The 27,916-nt window shown below is 35.2% G+C and overlaps 2 protein-coding genes, 1 long non-coding RNA gene and 1 pseudogene across 4 annotated transcripts; 3 read left to right on the top strand and 1 right to left on the bottom strand.

The window, feature by feature from the left end:
• Positions 1-283: 283 nt before the first annotated feature.
• Positions 284-3,864, bottom strand: LOC148211660 (uncharacterized). Its single transcript, XR_015790476.1, has 4 exons — positions 3,634-3,864; positions 2,466-2,959; positions 1,846-2,039; positions 284-1,774 (listed from the first exon to the last, which is right to left on the bottom strand). It is a non-coding gene; the product is annotated as an uncharacterized LOC148211660 (long non-coding RNA).
• A 214-nt stretch (positions 3,865-4,078) lies between these two features.
• Positions 4,079-14,658, top strand: LOC111007544 (phenylcoumaran benzylic ether reductase Pyrc5-like; annotated as a pseudogene). Its single transcript, XR_015790290.1, has 5 exons — positions 4,079-4,424; positions 4,694-4,828; positions 13,011-13,251; positions 13,825-14,027; positions 14,292-14,658. The product of XR_015790290.1 is annotated as a phenylcoumaran benzylic ether reductase Pyrc5-like (transcript).
• Positions 14,659-20,124: 5,466 nt separating this feature from the next.
• LOC111008009 (phenylcoumaran benzylic ether reductase Pyrc5) lies at positions 20,125-24,065 on the top strand. The gene is made up of 5 exons (XM_022280584.2): positions 20,125-20,467; positions 20,728-20,862; positions 22,161-22,398; positions 23,180-23,383; positions 23,760-24,065. Exons 1-5 carry the CDS (start codon positions 20,285-20,287, stop codon positions 23,924-23,926), a joined length of 927 nt encoding a protein of 308 aa, XP_022136276.1. The 5' UTR covers positions 20,125-20,284; the 3' UTR covers positions 23,927-24,065.
• Positions 24,066-25,118: 1,053 nt separating this feature from the next.
• On the top strand, positions 25,119-27,859 carry LOC111007906 (TRP-like ion channel protein (Protein of unknown function, DUF599)). Its single transcript, XM_022280448.2, has 3 exons — positions 25,119-25,392; positions 26,022-26,215; positions 27,041-27,859. Exons 2-3 carry the CDS (start codon positions 26,054-26,056, stop codon positions 27,608-27,610), a joined length of 732 nt encoding a protein of 243 aa, XP_022136140.1. The 5' UTR covers positions 25,119-25,392; positions 26,022-26,053; the 3' UTR covers positions 27,611-27,859.
• The last annotated feature ends 57 nt before the right edge of the window (positions 27,860-27,916 follow it).

Raw genomic sequence — 27,916 nt, 5'->3', positions numbered from 1 at the left:
ATAAACTCACCTAACTTAACATTCAAAGGCACAAACGCATGCCATAAACTCACCAAACTTAAGTATTCAAAGGGAAAACAAGCATTCATGACTCACACGCCATAAATTCATCAAACTTAAGTATTCAAAGGGAAAACAAGCATTCATGACTCACGACGCCATAAACTCATCAAACTTAAGCATTAAAAAACAAAACAAGCATTCATGACTCACATGCCATAAACTCACCAATTCCATTAAAAGTTGACAAACTCATTAAAATACACTTCAAATTCAAAAAAAAAAAAAAAAAAAAAAAAAAAAAAAAAACTTTAACTCTCACTATCTAAAAGTCTTAAAATCATGCACACCCACCAATTAGAGGTGTAAACAGGTTGGGTTAGGAGTGTTGTTGGGACCAATCATAATTTTTGGGTTGGCAATGTGGAAATCGATTGGTTGAAAATTGATGGCCAACACAACCTAGAAAAATTTGGGTTGGGTTGTCGGGTTGTCAATTTTTTTTTAATTTTATTTTGTTTATGACCTAGACCGAAAAAAGTATAGAAAAATTTAAAAAAAAAATAGCTACTACCAATACCTCCTTCACCGACGGCGACCGAAGCTGATGGGGAGGCGGGCCGCGATGGGTGTAGCGGGTGGCGGGCAGCGGGCAGTGGGGCGATGACGGGTGCAGCGAGGGCGGCGGGTGCAAATGGAGGAGAGATGAAGAGATTAGAGAAAACATGGGATTTAAAATCAAATGAGGTAGGAGAGGAAGATGAGAAAAGAAAAGTAGGAAACCGTAAATGTTAGATGAAGGCTTGAGATTAAAACTCAATGGACGGGTGAGATTGAAGATAAAAAGGTAAAAGTATTATATATTTATTATATTAAAAATACAAATAAAGCATTATTCAGGTCGGATCGGGTAGACCTGAAATTTTTAAGGATTAACCCGAGACTCGACTCGACTCAGTTGAGTTGGAAATTTTCCAACACAATCCAAACTGAGGTTTAATTGAACCCAACCCCCGCCCCTCTAACATAAACATAGCTACCTATTTTGACGAACTGGCTCCACCAAAACGAGTCATAAATTCTAACATCATTGATCTCAAATCTGACACTTCACCGCATAGACTCGTAATCTCATAATCTTTTTGTGAGAGACGTGCTCCTCTAACTTTTTGTCTTTATGTGAGAGACGTTCTTCAAATTCTCCTCTTAGAGTAGATATTTCTTTAGATGACTCTTATTCTCGCTGTGAATAAGCTACACTAGATGTAGAATCTTTACGAGATTTAGGTTTTGGACCCCAACCAAAGCTTCTAACATAACCTGATCGAGACCCAAGAACTATTCCGTTATTTCTGGACCTAACATTGGTTCGCTGCCTTCTCCAATAGATTCTTCTCTAAGACGTATCATGTTTAATGTATAAATAGTCCAAAAGAAACAAAATGTTCACACAAACAATTTGAGGTGTAATTTGAAGTTAACTGTTGCAAGAGTAGTAAACTTACATAGGTTGTCTCAACACCCTCGACCCCAACTTTTAACATTATAGTACCTAGTCTCCCTAAACAAATCGATTTCTCCAAAGTGTTCGCCTACCTCCTGCTTGTTTTGCACTTAATAACACATAATTATTGATAATCATAAGTTATGAGGTATATGAAAGGAAAATGTTATTGCACTGTACCTTCTCCTTAGCTATAGTAGCAAACGCTTTCGACCCAACACGATGATTGAATGGAAGCTTCACCTTATTACGTTTGTTGGTCTCAGATTGCTAACAAAAGAAAAATGTATCAAATATAAAGCATAGAAAATAAGTATAACTAGCTAATATTCGTAAAGTACCTTTCACTCATCTATATTCCATTTATCTCATAACATGTTCCAATCTCCTGATCCTGCTAACAATTGTTCAGGTGGTTTGTTGCGAGCAATCTCAGGTGTAGGATGACTTTTGTAGTATTTGTACAATTTTTCATATACTCCTTGTATGTTGTTTACATTACATGATGGATGAATTTCATCAGGACTTCGTCTGACTAGTCAAATTCGAAATGACCATACAAAAAAAATATTAAACCAAGTGGAGTCTTATTATTGTTACTTTATACAAATAATAAAAAAAAATATTGAGTAATAAGAATTTTACATTAAGATCGGTTATAACCACCATCTTGTCGCTTTCTTTGACCTCACTCAAAATCTTAGCATTTAGTTTAACTTGTTCCTAAGTATGTGTCCTAATCACGATAAAAAATGTGGTGGCCATGCTGCAAGTTAGTTTATTTACTGTGTGGTCACATAAGATCTTTACCTTAGAGCCACTAGCATGAACTTGATTTTATAGTTTTGTTAATCGGGTGTATCCTTACACTCCCATTTTATATGTGTATATTGTCAAACATTAAACTAATTAGTTAAATATGAATAACGTATTTATTTTACATATATGTAAATCAACGTACTTGGAGGAAAAGATGGAACAGGCGAGTTCGCTGGAAAATCACCTTGTACGTGTACTTGTTGTAACCGATCTGTTTGATTTTATTTTAGCTAGAAACTTAGACAAATCACCAATAGTATTATATATTAATGAAACAAATACTCAACATAAATCAATTTGAAAGGTAAATTATCCAACGTATATTAGAGGAATACTTATTCGCTATCGTACTCATCATATATCAAAGTGACATTACGATAGGGGTGTTTATTATTGAGGATGAATGTTATAGTCAAAAGTAGGAGACTTTGGACAGCAAATGTCGGAACCAATAAATTAAATTAAACAAGCAACATCAATACGTTCACCACCAAAATAACGAAGTCACAATCAAACTAACTACAAATTAATTCACAACATACCTTTCAGCACAAGTTACAGCAAACGTCGGGAACCAGTACGATATAATTGACACCATATATGGTTAAGTTCAAATCCAAGCTTATAAATTCCAACCTAACAACAACTCATATAATCATATTCAAGTCACAATCAACTAACAAGAACAATAACATAACTTTGTATACTTTAGTGACTTTTTAGTTCTCAATTTGATCAAAGGTACCTTCTACGTTTAATAACAACACTTTTAAAAGTATTTCCGAATATACCTTCCATCTCTTTTGTTCAAATAAAGCTAATTTCGAAAATAAATATCTCTCATTAACAAATTGATTATTGCTAATTTCAAATCATCAACGTCATCATATAACCATTTAAACTTCGAGCAAATCAATAGGGTAATTCAACGAGCACAATCATTAACAAGGCAACATCACACGTCCAAAATGCCAAAATTTCATAAACACAAACCCACTAAAAAAGGTCTTAAAATCTCCAAATTTAAAAAACACAAATGCACATAAAAACAATCATAAAATTCCCAATTTTCAAATAAAGTTCCAAAACACGAACTCACACAACCCCCAACGAATTCCCTCACACATCCACTTTCAAAATTTATCAAATTTCTCTCTCTATTTCTATTGGCCGAAACGCCAACGACCCCATATGAAATTCAAGCCCAAAAGTCTACACATCTGTTAAACCCTAGAACTCCAATCAAACGGCAAATAACGACCATAAACACCAAAGCTAAAGCAAACATTATACATAAAAAGAGAACGGACCTGCAGCGTGCGGCAGTGGGTGGCAGCAACGTGCGGTGGTGGATCAACCAGAGAAAGTTGTTCGAAATTTAGGGTGACCTTTGCCGACGAAATTATTTTCGTCGGTAAAAGTTATAAATTCTTCACTAAAACACTCCAAATGCGGCGTTTTATTTTCGACGAATTTTTGGCGGCCAAAATCTCCCACACGCATTTTGGTGACAAATAATATTCGTTGGCATAAGTGTCTACGACGACATCACCAAAAGCACCCGACCAACTTTTTATTCGTCACCAATATTTTGTCTAAAAATATTCAAATTAGACAAAGTTTTTAGCGACCAAGTGAAATTTCTTCATCATACGGTACTTTTGACGACGAAAATAAATATTTAGAAAGCACGCTAAAATAAACCAAAACCAAAGTTAAAACTATATATTTTAACATAAATTTAAACATGTTTGAACCAACAAGTCTCTCCTATAAAACTAACCGCGCGGCAACGTCTTATTTCGAGAGTGAGTGCCGCCAAAACCATTTCCTTCGCTTTCTTTGTTCGTCGCGTTCCGTTCTTCTTCTCTGTGTTTTCCGGCGCTACTCGCGATTCTTCGCCGGAGATTTCGAAAGAATGGCCGCCAAAAGCAAGATTCTGTTCATCGGAAGCACCGGCTATATTGGCAAGTTCGTGGTGGAGGCGAGCGCTAAGGCTGGGCATCCGACCTATGTTCTTCTCCGAGATTCCACTCTCTCCGATCCTGCCAAATCTCAGATCATCGCCAATTTCAGGAGCTTCGGAGTTAATTTTCTCTCTGTAAGTCACTTCTGAACCTCCGATTGCCGAGAAAATTAAGGCAGGCAAATTAGAATTTGAGATCGCACCGAGTAAAATTAATTAGGGCTTAAAATCGATTGGAAGAAACCGTTATGCAATCCGTTTGTCGATTTTACATTTTGATCTTCATTTGGGGAAAGAAACGCTAGGATCGGAACTGGAGGATTTCAGAACAGAGCAGATTGATTATTGCTGCTTCAATTTCAAAATCTGTGAACAGTAATTAGAATTTGTGATTAACTTTGCAGGGCAATATGTACGATCATGAGAGTCTGGTTAAGGCGATAAAGCAGGTGGATGTGGTGATATCGACTATCGGTCACGCTCGGTTAGCGGATCAAGACAGAATCGTCTCTGCCATCGTAGAAGCCGGCAATGTTAAGGTCCCAGTCGTTTCTTAATTTTGTCAAAACTTCATTTCCTTATTTACAGAACTGGAAGTTGGATTGAGGACTTATTAAACATCCAATTGAAAACTTAGTAATCTATTTAGCACATTTAAAGTTTAGGCACATAGTAGATATAAAAGTTAGAGGAAAATACATTTTTAGTCTCGAGGGTTTGGATTCAGTTTCTAATTGGTCTCTAAATTTTGAAAATCATCACTTTTGATTTCTGATATTTAAATTTAGTAAATCTAATGAGATTTTTCATTCTCTTTTGCCTAAGTAACAAAATCTAGTCAACATAGGTTAATTGTGACATCATCCTTTCGTCAACTCAATTCAAAAGACCAATTAGAAATCAAATTCAAATCTTAGGAATCAATTTGAAACCAACCTCAAATCTGAGTGACCAATTAAAAACTCAATTCAAACTTAAGGACCAAATATGTAATTTTAGAAATGCAAGAACAGAATAGAAACTAAATTTTAATTTTAGAGATAAAAAATGACGGTCTTTTAATTCAAGGACCAAATAGAAACCAAGTTAAAAGTTTAGGAACGGTTAGACCAATCGCACACTTTTTAAAGTTTAGGGTACTTATTATACATAACTTCAAAGTGGAAACACTCAACTAATATCTGGGAAATTGGGATTTTTGACCCCTTTCAATAACCACTTTGTACTTTTGACCCCCTTTTGATTTTTACCTATTTATGACCTCTCCACCTCAGATTTCTGACCCCTCCCCTTATTTTGCTTTGTAAAATTACTAAGTTACCCTCAATTTGAAAAAAGAAATCAAACTCAGCCCTCCCCTCCTTTCCCTCCCTGTCTCGGTCCTTCCCCTCCCTCATTCACTATCTCGTTGTCCATCCCAGTCTTCATCCCGGTCTCTCCCTCACAACCAGAAAGTTCATCTCCGTCGTTTCTTCTTCGTCTCCCTCACTTCGTCTCTATCAGAGCTTTCCCCCTTCCCTAATTGAGGTAATTTTTCTTTCGAACTCGCGATCTTATTGTGAATGATTTTCTACATTTTTTTTCTTCGTTCTTTGCGTGGGTGTGAATGATTTCAACCTTCGGCTCTATCTGAAGTAGCCAAGGTTATTATGAAGTTTGATTTATTGTTGCTTCCATTGTTTTGTTTTAATTTTTGACTTTCAGGGTTCCATCTCGGCTTTAAGCCCGGTGGATTTAGGACCGGGATGAAACCCTGAAAGTCCATTCCAGAAGGATGGACTTTCTGGATTCCATCTCGGGCCTCATCTCGGTTCGAAATAGACCCGGGATGAAGACCGAAATGGTATCCAGAAAGACCATCCTTCTGGAATCCATCTTGGGACTCATCCCGGTTCGAAATGGACCGGGACGAGGCCCGAGATAGAATCCAGAAACTCCATCCTTCTAGAATGGACTTTCAGGGTTTCGAACTCATCCCATTTCGAGTTCCACCATCTCTGTCGAAACAATGGGTGTCACCACTGCAACGTCCAACTCCACCGAATCGACAATACATGCGGGGTTGGCTAGTTCTGCATCTCCAAGATCGGATGGGGGTATGGTCATCTCTACTCCATCTGTTGCCTTTTCATGTAACGACACTTCTACAGGAACCATATCGTCCTCCTTTCCACCCTCGGAACCTCCAGGTTGGTGGTCATCAGCATCCCCATCATGCTCGGGGATAACATTGGATACCAATGGATGTGACAATTGGACTGTATCCGACGGAGAGACACCAATATTCACCTCTCGCCTATCGATCTGCAAACGAACTAACGTATTAGCACTTCAATTGAATGAGTACGTACAATATACGAACTATACCAAGTCATAAGAAAAGGCTACCTGGCACAACCGTTGAAGCAGGAGTTTCATTTCACTCAAGTCGGACTTGACCTCCGCCAAATCGGTCTTCACCTCCGCCAAATCCGTCTTCACCTCCGCCATGTCCGAAGCTAAAAGATCCAGCCTTCTCTCCATAGCCCCGAATCTATCATTCGATCGACGGGTGTCGTGCCGTTGTGTAGGGCAAGCAGCGCGTGACGTCGCTCGCGGTGATTGCCGCGGGCTTTGCCCCACATTCGACCGAATAGAAGTACTTTGTCGAAGTACTTCGATCGGTGTCCGTTGCCCACCTTCAGATGCGGCCTCTGTACGTGGCATATCCGAAGACTCATCCGGCATTGCCTGTACATTCGTTTCCAACGAATGCGCATTGTCGAGTGGGAGATCGTCTTCGGCGCCAAGATTGTCGGTGATGGGGGAAGGATTGTGTCCATCATCACTGTCGGAGGTGGAACACCCAGGCGCAGTTAAATCAACCACCTCTCTTTCGTCCAATGGACACCGCTGGTAGTCCTTATCCAGCTCCGTCTCTACGAGTGGATAAGATATGACCAACTGAACGTAAATCACAAGAACATAAGGAAGTGTAAATACCATTACAACTAGACAACAATAAACATATTATAGATCATTTACCACCGCTGAACCAAGGACCTCCTCTCCCAGATCTTTTGTACCGACGACTCTACTGCACGAATACCGAATTATCCGGGGAATGGCGGTCTCGCTGAAACGATTGACACCGGGAGTGATGAGAGATGGGACAACCTCGTATATCCACACCTGAATATAAAATTTCAGTTTAGTCTCACACCTGAAAAAAGTTTTCACAAACAAGGACAACGAGTATGCATACGTATTGATTACCTGAAACGCAAGCGGAAATCCCGGTAGGCTATACTTTACTAGATACTTTTTGTTCGTTCTTACTCCGTTCTTGTATAGCGCAACTTTTCCATTCATCGCACGCTTCAGACCGTTAACTGTCCTACTCCAGACATCAGAACCCCAGTCCAAATGGTTGAAGTAGTCCAAGTCATCGACTTGGTTGTACAAGTCGATGTCAACCTTCGACTTGCTCTTGCTCTTTCCCATCATCACAAGTTCCGTGTACAAAATTAATGTCACTTTAACGGCGTCCTCGTCGTCCTCGAAATCAGTCTGCTTGTAAACCTCCACAAACTCTTCGAGCAGCATGGAGGCTTCATTGTTGAAGTACTTCATCCGCAACCTATTCTTTCCAATCTTTTTCTGAACCACCTTACCGGGCAGCCGCCACAATCCCGTTATACGCATGAATTGATCCTTCGAGAATGTCAACACGTTGCCACCAATTAAGAAACTCATGCTGTCGTCACTGCTCCCAGCAACCTCCCTTGACAGAAAGTGATGAACTACACCACTGCAGAACATCATCTCCAAGTCAACAAATCGACCAAATATTGTTCTTCTACGGAACATATCAAGTTGGTCCGCTGTGAGTTTATCCTTGATAAGCCTGTTGACATTGCTCAAGTGAGACATGCTGGTAGCTTGAGCCGGAAAGCGGTCATTCTCCTTAATCCTCAACTGATGGTCCATTGTGCACCTGCAACAAATTGAACAAGATATATGATGACAAATTAAGCAGATAGAGAAACGGAAACACGCAAGTAGTTCAAAAATTTAATAATTGAACATGATACATAATCACGGATTAAAAAGACAGGGAAAGGGAAACACGCAACTAGTTCAAATACAAAATGTAAAACACTGTAATTTTTCTCGATCTCGATCTCGATGATTCTTGATCTCGATGATTCTCGATCTCGATGTTTCACGATCTTGATGTTTCTCGATCTATTTCACAACCTATAATTGCAAATCAATGGAGCTTCTCTCGTACTCGATATTTCTCGCTCTCGATCTTTCTAGCTCTCGATGTTATAGCTCTCGATATTTCCAGCTCTCGATATTTATAGCTCTCGATATTTCTGGCTCTCGATATTTCTAGCGCTCGATTTCGCTCTTCCTAGCACACTCACGGTAATTGTCAATCAATGGAGATTCTCTCGTTCTAGATATGTCTCGCTCTCGATTTTTCTAGCTCTCGACCTTTCATGTTCACTGTATTTCTCGATCTCATTTTTGGCTCTTTGGCTAGTCTCAATCGATTCATTTCCCTGGTGCCGATTACGTATTATTTTCCTCTTCTTCGAAAGCCCTAGATGTGCAGTGTAAAAAATCCACAAAAATCGCAAAAGAGACAGAAGAATAACGTCGGGGTTGTACAGAACTTACGACAATATCTAAAATAGTGGTAATTAAAACGAAAATCTTAAGCTATTCGAGAGATAAATGCACTAACCCAAAGTTAACGATGAAATCTCCTTCGTTGTAATATGCAACCAAAATCACTTCGTCTCCCTGCTTGAAGACGATAGGGTCAGAGTTACATTAGCGAGTCGCAATCGAAATACGAAGGATAAAGAACAAGAGATTTAGAGAAATGTAATTTCAGTCTCAGGTGAAGACAGTCAAATTTGAGTCGAGCGAAGAATGCTACAGTGTGAGTGCGCTAAAGATGGAACGGACTATTCGTATTACCCAAGTAAAGGAGATTTGGGCCAAGTTAAGGAGGGGCATTGGAGGTCATTTGGCAAAATAGGTGATGTCAGCAAATGATTAGAAAGTTTTGGTTTGAGAAGGGCGATTAAAAAACTTAAAAGGCCCCTGCAAGAGGCAAAGTCAATTTTCCCAAAATACAATGTATTAGTCCTTCTAATAAATTTTTGTTTGAGATACATAAATGTCTACATATTACAACGTAAATAGCCATAATATTGCTACACAGTATTTAGTGGTTCGCGACAGGTTTTACGATTGTGTCCCGACGTACCACATCGACTGCACTTGCGCGGTGGACGGACCTCGCCTGTGGAAGGAATCCTCACCGTCTGTCGCTGTCCAACCCTAACGACCTTCTTCGGTGGTTGAACATCGATATTCACAAACCCCGGAGAACTCTTCCATGTTGAGGATGAACCCACTGGAAATATTGGTTCTGCATACGCCAACATCCAGCTGTTGACCGTGTACGCCTCATCACATAGTGTGTACGGATTTATGCTACGAGAACAGGCTGCAGCAATAGCATGGGAGCACAGGACTTTAAAATAATCGAACTCCCGACAAGTACACGTCTGCGATTGCAAGTCAACGTCCCCATTGAGGTTCACATCGCGTACCTCAAAATTAAACTGGTCGATGTTCATAACAATGTGTCTCTATGCATTATCCGAAGCTTCGACAATCATTTCCTCTGCGTAGTCAGACAACGTACTCTGACGTGAAGAAGCAAGCGTCCGACGTTCGTAGAACCACCTCTGCAACACACCTCTGATATGATCAAGTAATGCGGTGACTGGCAACTTACGTGCATGCCTGAAAAGGACATTAACGGACTCTGCAATATTGGTGGTCATTTGTGAGTATCTTAGTTTTGTCTGAAAGCAGCGAGCCCATCGTTCCTTTCCTATAGCTTCTAGATATTCCCTCACTCCTGGGTGTGCGCACAGTTGGACCCAGTTCTCATTGAAATATGACTCGCGAAATGCCTTCGCAGCCTTAAAAAATAATTCCTCCAACGCGGGCGTTTTAAATTTGGCCAGCAAGTTCATCTTTAGATGATGTATACAAAAGCAATGAAATGCAGTAGGAAATACCTCATCAATCGCTTTATAGATGGCAGCATGTCTATCAGAAATGAAGACCAAATTCTGAACGGTGTCGACAACACTCTTCAATTGAGCCATAAACCATACCCATGATGCGACGCTCTCACTCTCGACTATGGCAAAAGCAACTGGGTATATTTGGTTATTCGCATCAACGACAGAAGCAGTTAGTAATACACCTCCGTACTTCCCTTTAAGGTGTGCCCCGTCAATAACCAAAACTTGTCGAATGCAACACATAAAACCTCTAATTGATTGACCCATGGCCATGAAGACATATTTGAAGTACTTGCTATCATCCAACTCCAATTCAAATATAGTACCTGGGTTCATGATTTTCACGGCTTCCCCATAAGCGGGTAGTAGCCCGTACGATGAAGCTGGATCCCCTCTGATAAGTCGGAGTGCTTCTTCGCTCGAACGTCAGGCCTTGTCGTAACTCATATTTACACCGTACTCCTCACGAATATCTTGGATGATGTCCTTCGGCCTGTACGTGCGAGAAACATCAGTAAACTTTGATTGTACTAGATGACCGACCACCCAACTCTTCTCTTGACGATGATCCTGTTTCATTAGGGCATCATTGCAATTAGAATGGACTGCGATATATTTCTTTATCTTAAACAGGTTGCAATCTCTAATCTTAGTGGCTCTAAGTCGCCACGTGCAAGTAGGATCGACGCATCGCAGCAAGTATAGTTCCGGCGTAGACTTCTTCACTAGAAACTGAAAGTTCTTCCGCAATGCAAGTAAATGCATTTTCATAACTAGTTCCTTCTTCGAGTCGAATACATCACCCTCCTTAACATCATTGGTCCCAGCCGATTGGACCATGGCTTGCAATCTATCAGCTTCTGACTGACCGGTGAGTCTATTACTTGTCGTTTCATGGACGGCATCTACAGGATATTCAGCCATTGTATTATGAATTGTTACATCTTCATGCTCATGTTGCACATCAAGTCGATCACTGGCGTGCTCATTTCCATATTCCCTTTCGTCGTCTCCTTCTTCCGTGTCGGTCATTAGACGATATGATTCATCACTATCTTCATCCACATTTTCACTTCCATTCCACAAGCCAGGCACATCCCAATCATATGCCCTATCATCTCCCAAATTACAAGGAACAACATTTGACCCTAACGGTGCGAGAGATGCTATATCATGACCAATATGACCAAAGTAGGGGGTGGTGGGCGGGAAGAAGAGGGGTTCGACGACGAGGACGGAACTGACGGACTTGAAAATGAGGGTCTCGAAAATAAGGGTTTTGCAAATGGGGGGCACAAGCTGAGGGAATAGGAACATTGGACACGTGTTGACCTAAATAATATAGGAAAGAAGGCATGTACGGTTCATTCTGATGTACCTTCTTTGGCACGGTAGATATGTATAGCGGCAATTCAGAGACATCTTCACCAGTCAAGAAGAAAGTCAGGTCATCGTCGTCAGTTATTTCCATTACACAAACCTTCGCCTTAAAATTATATACACGTCTAATTATGATATCTTCCTGTAATGGATTTATACTACTTAGCCTACATACATGTCCTAGAAATTCAGCATAGGTGATTTTACTATCCACAGTCAATCCTCTTGTACGACCACCCACGTAATCATTTTCAATATCTTTCCATTCTCCACCGAATGATATAAAAACACGAGGCATCCTGCAAATAGACCAAAACACTATAATTAAATACAAATCAATAAATTTACAAACAAACAAGAAAAATTCAAGATTTATATTGCATGGTCTCGGTCCCTATCCCGGTCCCGATCCCAGTCCCAATCCCGGTCCCGGTCCCAATCCCTATCTCGGTCTACCCCAGTTTATCCTCATCTCGGTCCCGATCCCGGTCGTATCTGGACATGAAGGACCGGGCTTGAGTTTACCTTCTATCTCGGTCTCAAAGCCGGTTCTAAATTTCATCCTGGTACCAATCCCGGTCCAAGTTAAATTCTAGACTTCATTTCTGTTTTCCGTAAAATAACGTTTTTTTCTAGAAAAATGATAAAATTTCGTATCATTACAAGTTTGAAGAAGTACAATATTCTAAAATGATGAAATGGACATACCTATATTGTGAAAACAATGGATTCGAGATAACGGATTATGTGGGGACCGATCGATTGGATAATGTGAGCCAACAATCACGTGGAGAAAATCTTGAGTATTGGAAAAAAAACGTGACTTGCGTGTGTGTGGTGATTTGGAGTTGAAAAAACAAAGTGAGAATTGTTAAGTTGGTCGTTGGTGGGTTGGTTGGAAATTTATTATATCATAAATGCATTTATTATGAAATGAGGGCAATTTAATCAATTTACAAAGCAAAATAAGGGGAGGGGTCAGAAATCTGAGGTGGAGGGGTCATAAATAGGTAAAAATCAAAAGGGGGTCAAAAGTCCAATGATTATTGAAAGGGTCAAAAATCTCAATTTCCTCTAATATCTCGCATATCACAGAGCCTTGCAATTTGTTATAGCATGCTGATCCCAGCGGGTTTACTCAATTGAAAATGAAAGATGTATCGCGTACTTTCTAATGGCGAAGAAACATAACTTTTAGAGATTTTTTATTCTAAGTAACTGTTCCTGTGTCTGGGTCCAGAGATTTTTGCCATCGGAGTATGGGAATGATGTGGATCGTGTCCATGGCGTTGAGCCAGCAAAATCACTCTTCGCCGCAAAGGCTAAAATCCGGCGAGCTGTGGAGGCTGCACAAATTCCCTACACCTTTGTCTCCTCCAACTTTTGTTCTGGTTGGTTCCTCCCTAGTTTGGCTCAGCCTGAAGCTTCTTCCTCTCCACCTACAGATAAATTTGTTATCTTAGGGGATGGGGATCCCAAGGGTAACAATCCACCCACTTTCATTTGCATTCGTTCTATTTCAATTTTGCGTCTAATTTTATCTATAATAAATTCGTTTACTTAACTTTTAATAGATTCATAAATTTTAAATTTTATAATCTATTCGATAATAAAATTGTATCTACTAAGTTAGTGTACTTAGTATACCCCATGTTTGATAGATGTTCGTGAACTTTAAGTTTTATAGTCTATTTGATACTAGAATTTTGTGTCGAATTTATAAATTCGTGTACTTAGTGTTGATTACAACATGTGGGGACGAAGATTCGAATTCACGACCTTTTAGTCGAAGATAGGTACGGATGTATTTAGTGTTGAATAGATTCCTAAACTGTAAATTTTACCCTCTATTCGATATTTTCTAAGTTAACAAATCTATTATACAAAAAAATAATAATAAAAAAAATTAATTTTGTGTCTAATATTGGTCTATTTTCACAATATGTCCTGAAATGTCTTCTATTCAGGGAAGTGGTAGTTTTTTTTTTCCCTCAAAATATTTAGCACAGCTTATTGGTATCATTTCTTTCAATTTTAGAGTTGTATTATCTCAGCTATATTCAACGAGGAACATGACATAGGGACGTACAGTATGAGAGCTGTGGATGACCCAAGAACTCTGAACAAAATCCTCTACGTCAGACCTCCCAAAAACATCATCTCTTTCAAAGATCTTGCGTCCCTTTGGGAAAAAAAATCGGCAAAACCCTCCAAAAAATCTATGTTCCTGAGGAACAAGTGTTGAAGAATATCCGAGGTTAGCTTTTTGAATACTAATTATTGGTATCATTTCTATTTTCAGCCACATTTGATCTCTAGCAGACGATGATCTATCTGTACTCGTAAATTTAGTTTTTGTGGATAGAACGAAAGAAATGATATTAGATATCAGAGCTCAAACATGAGACATAATATGTTAAATCACCGTTGAACTTACAAGTTTTTAAGTTGATAGATTGCGGTAAATTTAATTTTTTAGACATATAAAACTAATGATTTATCATTATTATTATTTTGGCAGAGGCTCCATTTCCACTGAATATAAGGCTATCAATATTTTACTCAGTTTTTGTGAAGGGAGATCATACCAACTTTTCCACTGTATCCGGATGTGAAGTATACAACTGTGGATGAATTTCTCAATCGCTTTGTTTAAAAGCACTTTGCGGAGGAGAAGACAATAAAGTTTGTATGGAAGGGTAGATCTACGGAGTGTCTAATGGCTCGGGTTTTAGCTGATGGATTGAGTAAATTTAATACATTGGATCTCCAACAAACTCAATCTAACATGTATTTCTTTTGAAAATATAGTTTTGTCATTTAAAATAAGTAATTTAAACTTTCAATATATCTGATTAAGTTTATATTGTAGGGAGTATTTTCTTTTAGATACGTGTTGAATTTTTACCCTCTATTTGATTTCTGCTAATTCACTCCTTAATTTAAAATTAAAAAATTTTGAAAAAAAAAACTCTACAAAGGACTCACTAACTGAATAAAAAATCAAATTTTTGAAATTAATACACAAATTTTATTATTAAATAATTCGGTCAAAACTTACAAATTTAAGAAAAAAAGAGACCACCAACTATTGTTTTGGTCTAAATCCTATCAGTTTCATAGTAATATATGTTTTCTAGTTTATTTGACATGTGAGAATTATTCAACAAATTTAAAATGAAAATCTATCGTAGGATAAAATTTACGACACTTTTTAATGTTTAGGTCAAGATTGCAACACTCATCCTAGAATAATATATAAATTGATGATATACATGGTCAAGTTTATAGTTAAAATTGATATTTTTTTATTACGTATATATAAATTTGTGCACGCTCGAGTAAAATTCTGAATCCGTCATTGTTTGTATCTGCTGCCATCTATCTAATCCAATTCTATAAGAGCCAAGATTTTTTTTTTTTTTTTTGAAAAAACTATAAGAGCCAAGATTTGGCCCTTCCTTTTGTGTGTTGTTATGTTTTAGGATTTTGCTAGATTTAATCTCATTTTGTGGTTTTTCGAATTTAAGATTTATTACAAAATATTTCTTAAAATTTTGAGACAATGTTCTGAAAATTCAGATACTAAAATAGGGTTTAAACCCAAATTAAAAATTTGACAGTCGGATTTTAATGAATTTTCAAATAAGTTAGGAATATATAATCCTGACACAATCTATTTAATTTTCAATTAATATCCACACATACATCACTCGCATTTCATTGATATTTCCATAAAATACCACGATCATATATGTGAAACAAGGTTTCAAATTAAATATTGATGTTAATGGAAAAAATGTCAAGGCCTCAATTTTATGACAATAACGAAAAAAAATTCGAAATAGATAGATATTCCATTAGATAGGTGCATCAACCACTTGAACTATGCTCAGTTTGGTGATACTATGAAAATATTGATAACTTCTTATTTCGATATCAGACTCATTGGGATGAGAATTTAAGACCTTAGGGTAAAGTCACCAACCACACAATGCAAGGATGTTTTCGTTATTCTACATTCTTGCACCCGCCTTATCATATTTGCTCTCTTCTTTTCAAGGGGAAGGACTGTGAAATAAATGGTATAATAATATTTGGAAGTAAATTAATATTTAATGCGTTATACATATATAATTAGGATTTGACCATACAAACGTAGCTCAATCAATTTATTAGGATTTTTTTTTTAAATAATGTCTTTTAAAAAACAAATGACAGAAATAATGTAGGTTTGAAAGTATTTTTAAAAGTAGGGTAGTGAAATCGCAGTTATTGGATGCGATTTCAGGTAAATCGTATTTAATGACTGCGATTTTAGGGAAAATAGTAGTTTGCACGCCAAAATCGCAGCCAATGACTGCGATTCTGTGAAAGTCGTGACTACGACTTCGATGTGACATATGGATGCTAATCGCATGCATTTGTTGCGAGTTATATATACTATATATATAATATTTCGTCAATTAGTTAAATGATAAGAATTGTTCAGTAGTGGTCATAATGTTCATTTTTAACCCTCCCATCACAAGTTCGATTTAACCGTTGTCTTTCTACATAAATAAATATATAAATATTTTAAATGAAAATCGCGTACATTGTACGCGACTTTCCATAAATAGAAATGGTGTACAACGTACGCGACTTCTATAAATGGAAAGTCGTGTACGCAATTTCTATTTATAACGTACGCGACTTTCTTTGCTGACTCATTCTTCGAGGTTCACCTCATTTATGTCATGTTGGCACCTAAATCACATTCATTGTATGCGATTTTTGACTTTGACTATCACCTAACCTATTTTTGTCAATAGTTTGAATATATAACTTAATTTTGTAATTTTTTATTTATACTACATTTATTTTGTTATTACTTCTAAATCTACATTATTTTTTAATTTGTTTTTTAAATTACATTATTCTTACAATTTATTAAGGTTTTAATAACTTCTCATTTATATAAGTTAATATGGGATAATAAGACATGATAAAGAAACAAATGCAACATATTATATGTCTTTTAAGTAATGTATCTTATTTTTAACCATACCTAATTGTCTGCAGGATTGTCAACATAAGCATAGTTTAGTAGTTAAGATATTTTGTTCCTTCTTTAGAGGTCAGAAGTTTAATTCACACATTCCCACACATTCCCACTTTTGTTGTACTAGAAAAAATTCTATATGATTGGCTCTATTTTATCTAATGGTCGGTGTATATATGCAATTTGTTTATGAGGTTATCTATTAAATAAAACAAAACAGTTTGTTTAAAACGGTATTATAACAGCATGAGCTTAGATCATAATTTAAAGGTTGTTAAATAGACACAATATTTCAACGACCACGACTCATTAATGAAAGTAATAGAAAATAGTAAGTAGAAATAATAATAAACAAATGTGTTATGAGGGGGAAAAAAGGACGTTCACTTGTCGAGCAGCCGAATGAAGTACGCCAACTTGGTGATGTCAATGAAGTTGTGAGGGGCGAAACAAGTCCACCTTGCCCTGTCGTTACCATTATATGCTCACGGGAATGACATATTGGACTGGGTGTAGTTCGCGCCAGTCACCAGTCTAACCACCGAGATCTGCGGAGGGAATCTCGACCTACATAATTAACTGATTCATCCTCATTCAACTATAAAAAGAATTGGTAATCGCTTATCAAAGTATGCTCGAATCTCTTCCACAATACATTATACTCATTAATTCTCCGATCTACATTGACTTGAGCATGAAAATTCTTACATTTGTCTGGCAGGTTACACAACACACAAAAAGAGTAAACCTAATAGCTTGGAGGGATATTTGCCGATATTCTGTGAAAAAACGTCGACAATTAATATAAATTTTTTTCCAACGTTATTGTAAAAATGTCGGCAAATCTTATAATTGACACTACGACTTTATTTTTCCCGGGATAAGTCATTTTCTCCCGACAACATTTTTAACGTTGGAAAAATTTCGTGGAAAAACAATATATTTTTGTAGTGCACGAACAAAAAGGCATGATACCAAAACTCCTCTTCTGATTATACATCTCATGTGAGTTTAAATGCTTGCATTCAATATGGTCGAATGTTTGTCCAAGAAATGTTTTCTTTTAGGTTAAAATGTAGTTCTTGTTTAAAAATATAACCCATTTTAGGTTTTAAATTCTATTTTGGTCTTTAAATTTTCAGAGAATATTTTAATTTTTTGAAATTAATAATTTTAACTTGGTACTTTGATAAGTATTTCGTTCACCCCTATCTGTATTAGTCAACCTATATAGCTCTAATACAGGTTTATATTCCAAAATCACGTTATCTACTTGTTAAAAGATTTACACCTAATTAAATAATAATAGAATTATATCCCAAAATAATTTATTCTTTTTAAATTTAGGTGGTAAAATAGACACTTTAAAAATTCAATGATCAAAATGAAATAGGCTTAAAAGTTTAGGAACTAAAATATCTACTTTAACAATTTTACTCATGTTAATTTATAATAATAAAGTAAAATTATTAACTGATAAATTAAATAGAAATTTGTAATATTGTATGATAAAATGCCTTGGCCAAAAAAATCACATTAACTAGAAAAAGTTGTATAATTTTTTATTTGAAGAAAAGTTATTAATAGTATAATAAACAAAAGAAATAGTAGAACTGTAAAAAATAAAAAAGAAATAATTAAAATGCTATATGTTTCGTTAATAGACGAGAGATAGAGTAAATGTTGTAAAGTGATTACCGAAAAAGTGTGGGTTCATGAAATAAGAAATGATAATTAGATTATCCTTTTTAAAGAGAATGTTTCTTAAATTAGAAAAGTTAAAAGGTGGGTCCTATTTTTATTCTCATTCTTATTCTGATGTCTTGTTTCTTTAAACTTTTCTATTTCTCATTTTAAGTTTTTTAGACACATAATGGCTGATCTGCTAATGTTTATTGTTTTTTGTTTGATCTTTTTTAAATTGTGTTTTTTATATATAATTGTTTCTTATTTTTTTTATTCTTTTATTTTATTGAAAATAGAAACTTTATCTTTAGTAATCATTTCTTATTTCTCGCTATTTTTACGTTTCAAATTAAAAACGTAATTTTTTGTACGAAAATTCATTTTTTAATTAACTCTTTATAAAAATTTTATCTAATATTTATTTTTAATATTTTTATGCATTTTATAAGCAAAGAATGGTAAAATAATGCTTGAGAAACAAGAAATAAAAGCAGTTATCGAACCAAAAATAAAAATAAGAAACGAAGACATTAGTAGCTTTGATTTGGTGAATTATAAGTTTAATTTTTTTTTCGTGGCTAGTGAGTTGATAATCAACGATTGGTGGGGAGTACTAGTTCCTTTCCTCGTTGTCTTTCATCGTCACTGAATGTGGACGCAATTGTGGGAACATGCTCTTTCTTCACATATGCATGTGATACAACTACACATATGCAAGGATATTTTAGTCATTCTCCTTATACCTTTGTCGATCGCCAATTATACTATTTTTGTCGGTTTCAAATTAAATGATGAAAAAGTAACTATATCATGTTATATTAAGGATGAATAAACCACTATTCAACCAAAAGTTTAAATTAATAAGTGGGGTAAATTTAATTAATTCATATATGGATCTCTAACATGTTATAATGTTAGAAAGTCGATAAAAACTTTTAGATATCATGTCACATAAATTTATTATCAATCGGTTTTAATATCCACCAACATAAATAGAATAATTGAAAAATTTTAAGAAATAATGAACCACCACGTTTCAATCTTGTACCTTACAGGTGCCTCAACTTTAAAAGTATCACTTTCAAATTTATGTCTTGTCTAATAGTTGTACAAAAAAAATGATATGTAATAAATTTCTAATGCATTGATCAATATTTTTCAAAATATACTTTTAATAGGATCCTAAATTTTTAATTTTAACATTGAATAGGTAAGAGATTTTCTCGATACAAACTTGATAGTTCGATAACTTCGAAACCTATCAAATACTTTCCGGCTTTAAGAATCTAAAGTATAAACTTGAAAGTTTATTAAATACTTTCAAGCTTTAAGAATCTAAAGTACAAAATTCACGACCAATTTGAACTCAACTAAATGGTCATTGGCACATATTTCTGACGACGAGTTCATAAGTTTGAATATTCATTCATACATAAGTTTGAATATTCCTTTCTAATTACTAATTATTGTATCTTTTTTCTTGAAAAAAGTTTTGTTGTTTCTCCCTTAACATCATTAAATATTTGATAAGTAATAAAGAAAAATTAAAAAATAAAAATAAAATTTTAAAAATAAATGAATCGTCAAATATCTAATTACTTGAAAAAAATTCAAGTTTTTCTGATTTCTCCTCCCTGTAAAAACAAATGGCAGCCATGCAATAGCGTATTACTCAGATTGGTCAGTGTCACGAACAACACCATCATCTCCTCTGCTTCTTTTCTTCTCCGTTTTCTATTTTCCCGGCGATATATACGCGTTTCTTCGCCGGAGATTCCGATCAAATGGCCGGCAAAAGCAAGATCCTCATCGTCGGAGGCACCGGATACATCGGAAAGTTCGTGGTGGAGGCGAGCGCCAAGGCCAGGCATCCAACTCATGTTCTAGTCCGAGATTCCACTCTCTCCGATCCGGCCAAGGCTCCGATTATCGACAATTTCAAGAGCTTGGGAGTCAATTTCGTCTCTGTAAGTCAGTTTCATCTCTGTTTCTTCCTTTTTTCCACTAAACCTCTGATTGCGATGAAATGGAGGGAAACGAAATTTTGAAATCGCGAAAATATCTTTCGACTTATCCTGAAACTCTAGGGCTCGGATCTTCATTTTCGTTTCCAATTGGAGAAAAATCCGAGGGACTAGAGGCTTTTTAGAACATCATCGTGTTGATTACTGCTTGATTTTGTTAAATCTGTAAACGATTTCTCTGGAATTGTGAGTAACTTTTGCAGGGCGATTTGTACGATCATGAGAGTTTGGTAAAGGCGATTAAGGAGGTGGATGTGGTGATTTCCAGCGTTGGTCATGCTCTGTTGGCCGATCAAGATAAAATTATCTCTGCAATCAAACAAGCCGGCAATGTTAAGGTCGTACTCCTTTCTTTTCCTTCATTCCTCTGATGAATTTGGATTTGATTGTTCATATTTTCGGTGATCTAATATCATAATCGTTCGTCTAGTTTCAAGAAAATTCTCTTTGTGTTGGTTAATTGTTGATTTCAATCCTATTTTGGTACTTCGATTTGCTCTCGATTTTCGTTTCTTTACTTTTCTATTTTGGTTACAATGAGCTCTGTTTTTTTTTTTTTAATTGTTTCTCTGTCTTCTATTTTGAACAGAATCAATTATTTTTTGTAACTATTTTTTATTTTCTGTTCTTTCTTTTTTTTCGGAGTAAAGAAATAGAATTATATTTAGTAATCATTTCTTATTTTTGTTCTCTACAACTTTTGGCTAAAAATAAAGTTTTATATGAAATTTAATTATTCAAATTAAATATTAAAAAAATTCATGTTATATTTATTTCTTTTTATGATATATATTGTGCATTTTCTAAAATAAAAAATGAAAACAATGCTTTTATCTATGTTAATAAAAAAAAATATAGAAAAAATTGTAAATATAAACAAGAAACCAAACAAGAAATTTGATTTTGTTTTTCTCAAAAATTAAAAACTAGAAATGAGAACGTCACCAAATCCTATATTTTCGAAACATCTACGACCATTTTAGTCTTTATTTTCAAAATCTTAACATGAATTTTATACGCTACAAAAACTATTTAATACAAAATTATGACAATATTTCAAGAAATTTATTAACAATAATGTTTGTGATGAATAGAAAATATAAAAAAAAATTATAAAAGACCAAAAGAGTAATTTTTAAAGTGTAAGGAACCCTTGCAGGTGACTTATTGGTCCGAAAGGACTAGGGTTAACCGAGAGAGGTTTTGAGTTCAAACTCTATGATGTACTTTCTCATTATCATTTCTTCAAATTTATCATGAAAAGTACTTTAACTTTTTTATAATTGATTTTTCAAAATCACCCTTCAAATGATACCTTCAAAATCAGTTTAAAGTGATTTTAAAATTTCTTAAAATCAATTTTTTAACTTATAAAACATGTCAATGGAAAGGGGAGTGGTTTTGACAATGACTACCAAAATCACTTCAGACACATCCTAAAATCAATTGTATTTCATTGTCATCAGTACAAGTTTGAAAGTGATTTCGATAGGATCAAAATTACTTTCGTCACTGTGGAAATCACTTCTACTTAAAATAATAATGTTTATCGTCAGCTGGAACCTACATTTACTTTTTGTGTATGGCATGATTCTAAAGAACTGTTATTCTCCTTTTAACTGTGTATATGATACAGAGATTTTTCCCTTCTGAGTTTGGGAATGATGTGGATCGTGTGCACGCTGTTGAGCCAGCAAAATCAGCCTTCGCCGTGAAAGCTGAAATCCGGCGAGCTGTGGAGGCTGCAGGAATTCCCTACACATATGTCTCCTCCAACTTCTTTGCTGGTTACTTTCTTCCCAATTTGGCTCAGCCTGGAGCCTCCACTCCACCTACAGATAAAGTTGTTATCTTAGGGGATGGAAATCCCAAGGGTAATCCAACCAAATTCCTCTCATTTTGATCCCCTGTATTATAGTAATTCCAGTGTGTGGGAGATAGGTTCAAATTTCATGGTTACCATAATACAGTAATTCCAATGTGTGGGGGATAGGTTCAAATTTCACGGTGACCAAGTAGGTAGTTAAAATATTATTTTGGTTTCTCGAGTTAAGAGATACATGAACTGGGATCCTAATGCAGGTAGATAGATATTAAAAATAAGATAGGTAATTAGTGTTCTTGTGTCAATTGGTAGACTTGGTGATATGGGTTAATTCTATGCAAATCTCATAATACAGCTTCATGAGCACAAAGGAACTGATAAGGTGCTAGAATTAGGAAACTCTCCTTTAGGGTGAATGTGGAACAACTTTCATTTTAGGAGTTTCAAATTTGCCCTATGAATCGGCTAAATGCAGGCTGATCAAAATCTGACCTACGAGAAAGAAATTGAGCAAAAGGCTACTGGATTGGTCTATATCTTGCGTATACCCATGCATTGAAGTTTTTCTAAAAATGAAGTTAAAACGTTCTAGAATTTATCCTTGTGGCTCTATACCATACACAATTCTCATAAGATTGATAATGATGTAGGGTTAAATAGTTGTCTCTCATTAAATTAGTTGAGTTGTAATTAACTTGTCCGAATGCTCACAGAAGGTTCCATATATGTGGATAAACCATAATTGAAAATTTCTTTCTAGAATGTCTTTTATATCGAAGAAAGTGAGTATTTTGAAATATCAAACAGCTTATTGTTTGTTGTTTCTTCAGCAATATTCGACAAGGAAGATGACATTGCAACCTATACAATCAGAGCTGTGGATGATCCAAGAACTTTGAACAAAATCCTCTACATCAAACCTCCTGGAAACATCTACTCTTTCAATGATCTTGTGGCCCTTTGGGAGAAAAAAATTGGCAAAACCCTCGAGAAAATCTATGTTCCTGAGGAACAAGTGTTGAAGAACATCCAAGGTTAGTTTTCCCCTATTTGATGGATGCCTTTCAAATTTTGGTTCAATTAAAAAAAAAATACACCTGAAGTCTGTCCTTTGTGACAAAAATATTATTTGATCAACATAACATAGGGTAGAGTTAGAAACATAACATAGAGTAGAATCTGAGACGATGTGACAATTCACGTAGTAATTTTATCCTAAAAGTATTCTTCCTCCGTTGTAAGAGAGTTTACTTTCCCACTATTGTCTATCCAATATTTTACTTTTTAAAAACGATAGCTTCTTCCACAATATTTTCTCTCTTTTTAGACTTAATCGAGACAAACTTCCACTATAATTACCACATCATTTGAATGAAGGCAACTTATTACTTCCTTTGTTGGGTTTTGCAGAGGCTCCAATTCCCTTGAATGTGATATTATCAATTTCTCACTCAGTTTTTGTGAAGGGAGATCATACCAATTTTGATATTGAACCATCATTTGGAGTGGAAGCCACCGAGCTGTATCCAGATGTTAAGTATACAACTGTGGATGAATTTCTCAATCGCTTTGTTTAAAAGCACTTTCTGGAGGGCAAAACCAAAAGGTTTAGTGATGTGATTTGACTTTGCCTTTTGTATGTGTATTACCTATGTTGTTTGAATTTGGCCTACAGGTTCTGTCTCTACTAAATTCAGTGAGTTCATTTGACTTTTATTTAGCTTCATGCTTAATTTGTATTTTTCCAATAAAAATAGGAACTTGTTTTCAGTACGACAAAGGAGGGTGGATTATTCAACTTGTGATTTCAGAAATAATTGTATACTTTTCTCATAAAAATGGAACTCGTTTTTAGTACAACAAACGTAGGAGTGGATTATTGAACTTTTTGACTTTACAAAAATATAATTTATACCTTTTCTATTAAGCTATGTTATAATTCAAAATTAAAGTTTTAAGTAAAATCGAAGAAATGTAGGACTCACCTTGAAGACTTGAAGAATTCGGAAAGAAGAAATTTTTTAAAAAATGGGTAAAAATTTAGAAAAAAATTAATACCCAAACTATTAAAAGTTTTATTTGGGATTGTAAATTTACTTAAACAACTTTTATTACGTGATCATCCCAAATAAATCATAAAAATTTTGGATGGCTGATTTACATTTTTTTGTTACGTTGAACAAAGACTTGCTAACATGGATTTAACTTAGTGGTAATGGACTATTGTCTATGATCACAAGGTCCTGAGTTCGATTCACCAACTTTCATTTGTTGTACTAAAAAAAAGAACAACAAATATCCCTAAGTTAATGTCTATTTATATAGTGAAAAAATTACACTTGATAAGTTCGGAGTTGTTCGGTATTTTCAGCTTTGGTTTATTTTGGTTTTTATATTTTCATATTTATTTGGATCCATATACTTTCAAAATGTTCGTTTTGATCCCTTTTAAAAAGTGACTATCTTAGTCCCTCTTTGCAAGATTTTAACATAAATTATATACCTAATGAAAACCTTTTAATATAAAGTCATTGTTACATTTCTATTAAGTGTGTAGTATCTGTATTGAAATCGTTATAGAAAATGAAATCAAAAGTAAAATTAAGGGACCCAATGTGGTGATTTCTTAAAAAATATTTTTTCAAAACTTTTAATTTTTATCCTAGATTAAAAATTAAAAAAATATATTTTTCCCAAACGACCTATTCTTCCATGAAATCTCTCCCACTTCCCTTTTTTATCTCATTCTACGTAACTTTCTCCCTCCCCCAACAATTCTAGTTCTCTCCCACATTTTCAATTTCTCTCTCTCTCATTCTCTCACATTTTTTTTCTCTCCCACTTTCTTCCTCATTTTTTCTGAAAAGAGGAACTTTGAAGAGAAGGAACACAAAAGAAAATTAAAGCCATACAAATAGAATAGAGCTCTAAGAATCACCCATTTTTCTCCACTTTCTAAATTCCATTTTCGCAGAGGAAACCCATATTCTTCTCACGCGGTGTGTGGCCAACGTATCCTATGGAATTTCAGATTCACTGAAAGGTTTGAAATTTCTATTGTTATTATTTCTTCTTTCAATCGTAAATCGTTGGTGGCATTTTAAAGAATTAAATATTGGTTTCATTATTTCTAATTTTAATCCATTATTTGATTTGATTTCGTAGATATATGTGAATTTGAATTTTTTTTCAGGTTAGTTTGTGGAGTTTCGCCTCTAGGTGTTGTTATCTTTAGAAAAGAACAAACAAAATAAATATTTTGTTTTGTTGAGATAATAATAATGTTTAATTTTTAAAAGCATATATTTGAGGTTGCGAGTTCGATCCCCACCCCCACATGATGTACTCACCCAAAAGGAAAAAATTTCAAACATAAAAATTAACATCTATTCAATTTTATTTTGTACTATACTTTTTGACTTTTAATTTAATGTATTAAATAAAATGTTGATGGATGGATAAATATACATTTCATGAAGTTTTGATTTCCATACCATCGTTGAATTCAAGAGTTTATCGAACATGAAACGTGTCATTATGTCATCTATTTTCACTTCGGTCACCTATGACTCATCCCTAGATGCAATTTTTTTTTTCCGGAGTGAATTGCTGATGAAATTATTTGTTTGAATATATATATATTTTTTCTTTATGTACTTTGAAAATTTGCAGTGCATTTGGTTCTCATCAATCTCCCTGAAGAAATGGAGAAAAAAATTGTTGACTACATATTGGTATCATCTGGTTTCGTGGTGATGGTGGGGTATCACACGTGGCTTCTCCATCGGATCATCACACATCCCAACAAGACTGTAATTGGCATCAACGCCATCAATCGTCGCTTGTGGGTTCGTGCTATGATGGAGGTTCCATGTCCGACCGTTATTCTCTTTTTTATTTTTCCGTTAATATTTGATTTATTTTGATTTCTATACCACTTTCAATTTTATTTTATTTTATTTTAATATCTATATTTTTAAAATCCTTCACTTTTAAAAAGTAATTGTTTTTATCTTTAATTTTACTTTTAATCTCATTTTTTTATCACAATTTTAACATGACACTATAATATATATTGAAATATAACTATGACTTTATATTACATGGTTTTTATTAGGGATAGAGTTTGTGTTAAAATGGTCACTTTTTAGTAGTATAGGACCAAAACGAACATTTCAAAAGTATATAGACCAAAATGAACATTTTGAGAGTACCGACATCCAAAGAAAAATACTTAGCTTCTCACTAGTAAAGGGGAAATCTTGTCTTTAACACCATTAAATAATTGACAACTCATCATTTTTTAAAAACACTTTTTGTTTTTGCATTTTTCTCTCTTAATTTTCGGATATTTAATCGTGGTAAGGACAAGACTCCTTAATGAGGAGCAAGTATTTTCTGACATCGAAATGAACTAAAGATAAAGAATACAGTGACCAAAATTGTATTTTCTACCCTTTTTTCTTTGAATATTAAAAATACTCCCTATTTTGAACGGAAAATTGATTTCGTCTTATTTTTGTCCTGAAAGTTTTTTTTCTTTTATTCCCAAGAGAATTTCCATCTCTCTATCCACGTTAATGACTACGTCATTTCAAATTCTACCAAAATGTTAACTTATGTTACTTTGAAGGGTATTTTCGAAAAACTTCTATGAAAAGTTAACGGTAGTACTGAAACTTGATGACCAGGACGCGTCGAAGAATGGCGTGCTCGCGGTCCAAACACTGAGGAACAACATAATGGCGTCGACTCTTTTGGCATCAACGGCTATAATGCTCTGCTCTCTCATCGCCGTCCTAATGACGAGCGGCGGCGGCCGCAATGATCAATCCCCAATGGTCGTATTTGCCAACAAAAGCCAGTTTGATTTCTCCATTAAGTTCTTTGCCATTTTGGTCTGTTTTTTGGTGGCGTTTTTGTTCAATGTTCAGTCCATCAGGTACTACAGCCATGCAAGCATTCTCATAAATACACCCTTCAGAAAGATTTCTTCTGATCATCACCACCAGCGCCTAAGCGCTGAGTACGTCGCCACCACTGTGAACAGAGGCAGCTATTTCTGGTCATTGGGATTGCGAGCCTTCTACTTCTCATTTCCTTTGTTTTTGTGGATCTTTGGACCAGTTCCTATGTTTTCATCGTCATTTCTACTTGTTTTTATGCTTTACTTTCTTGATGTCGCTTTTGAATTTTGCGGGGTGGACGGGAATTTGGATTACCTTCCCCCGAGGGACGAGGAAGAGGAGATCGGGAAATGATTTTTTTGATAGGGAGAATTCTAGAGTTCATTCTCCACAGGGACGGTCTAGTGAACTGACGAGTGAAATAATAATGGTTATTGGATTCCGTGGGTAAAAAAAATGTTCACTTCTTAAAATATCCCATGTACGTAAGTGAAATGGGGGAATCTTGGATTCTATGGGTAAGAAAAATATTTACTTCTTAAAATATCCCAGGCAGAATAGGGAAACGTGTCAAATTAAATATAATCTTTGATAACAAAGAAACCACCCACGACCTCTTGATTGGAGGTATATATGTCGAATTATGCTCGCTTTGGCAAA

Source organism: Momordica charantia (genome assembly GCF_013281855.1).
Source record: "Momordica charantia cultivar OHB3-1 chromosome 4 unlocalized genomic scaffold, Mcharantia_2.0 BLBB01000004.1, whole genome shotgun sequence".
NCBI lineage: Eukaryota > Viridiplantae > Streptophyta > Magnoliopsida > Cucurbitales > Cucurbitaceae > Momordica > Momordica charantia.
This window is presented reverse-complemented; position numbering and strand designations above follow the sequence as displayed.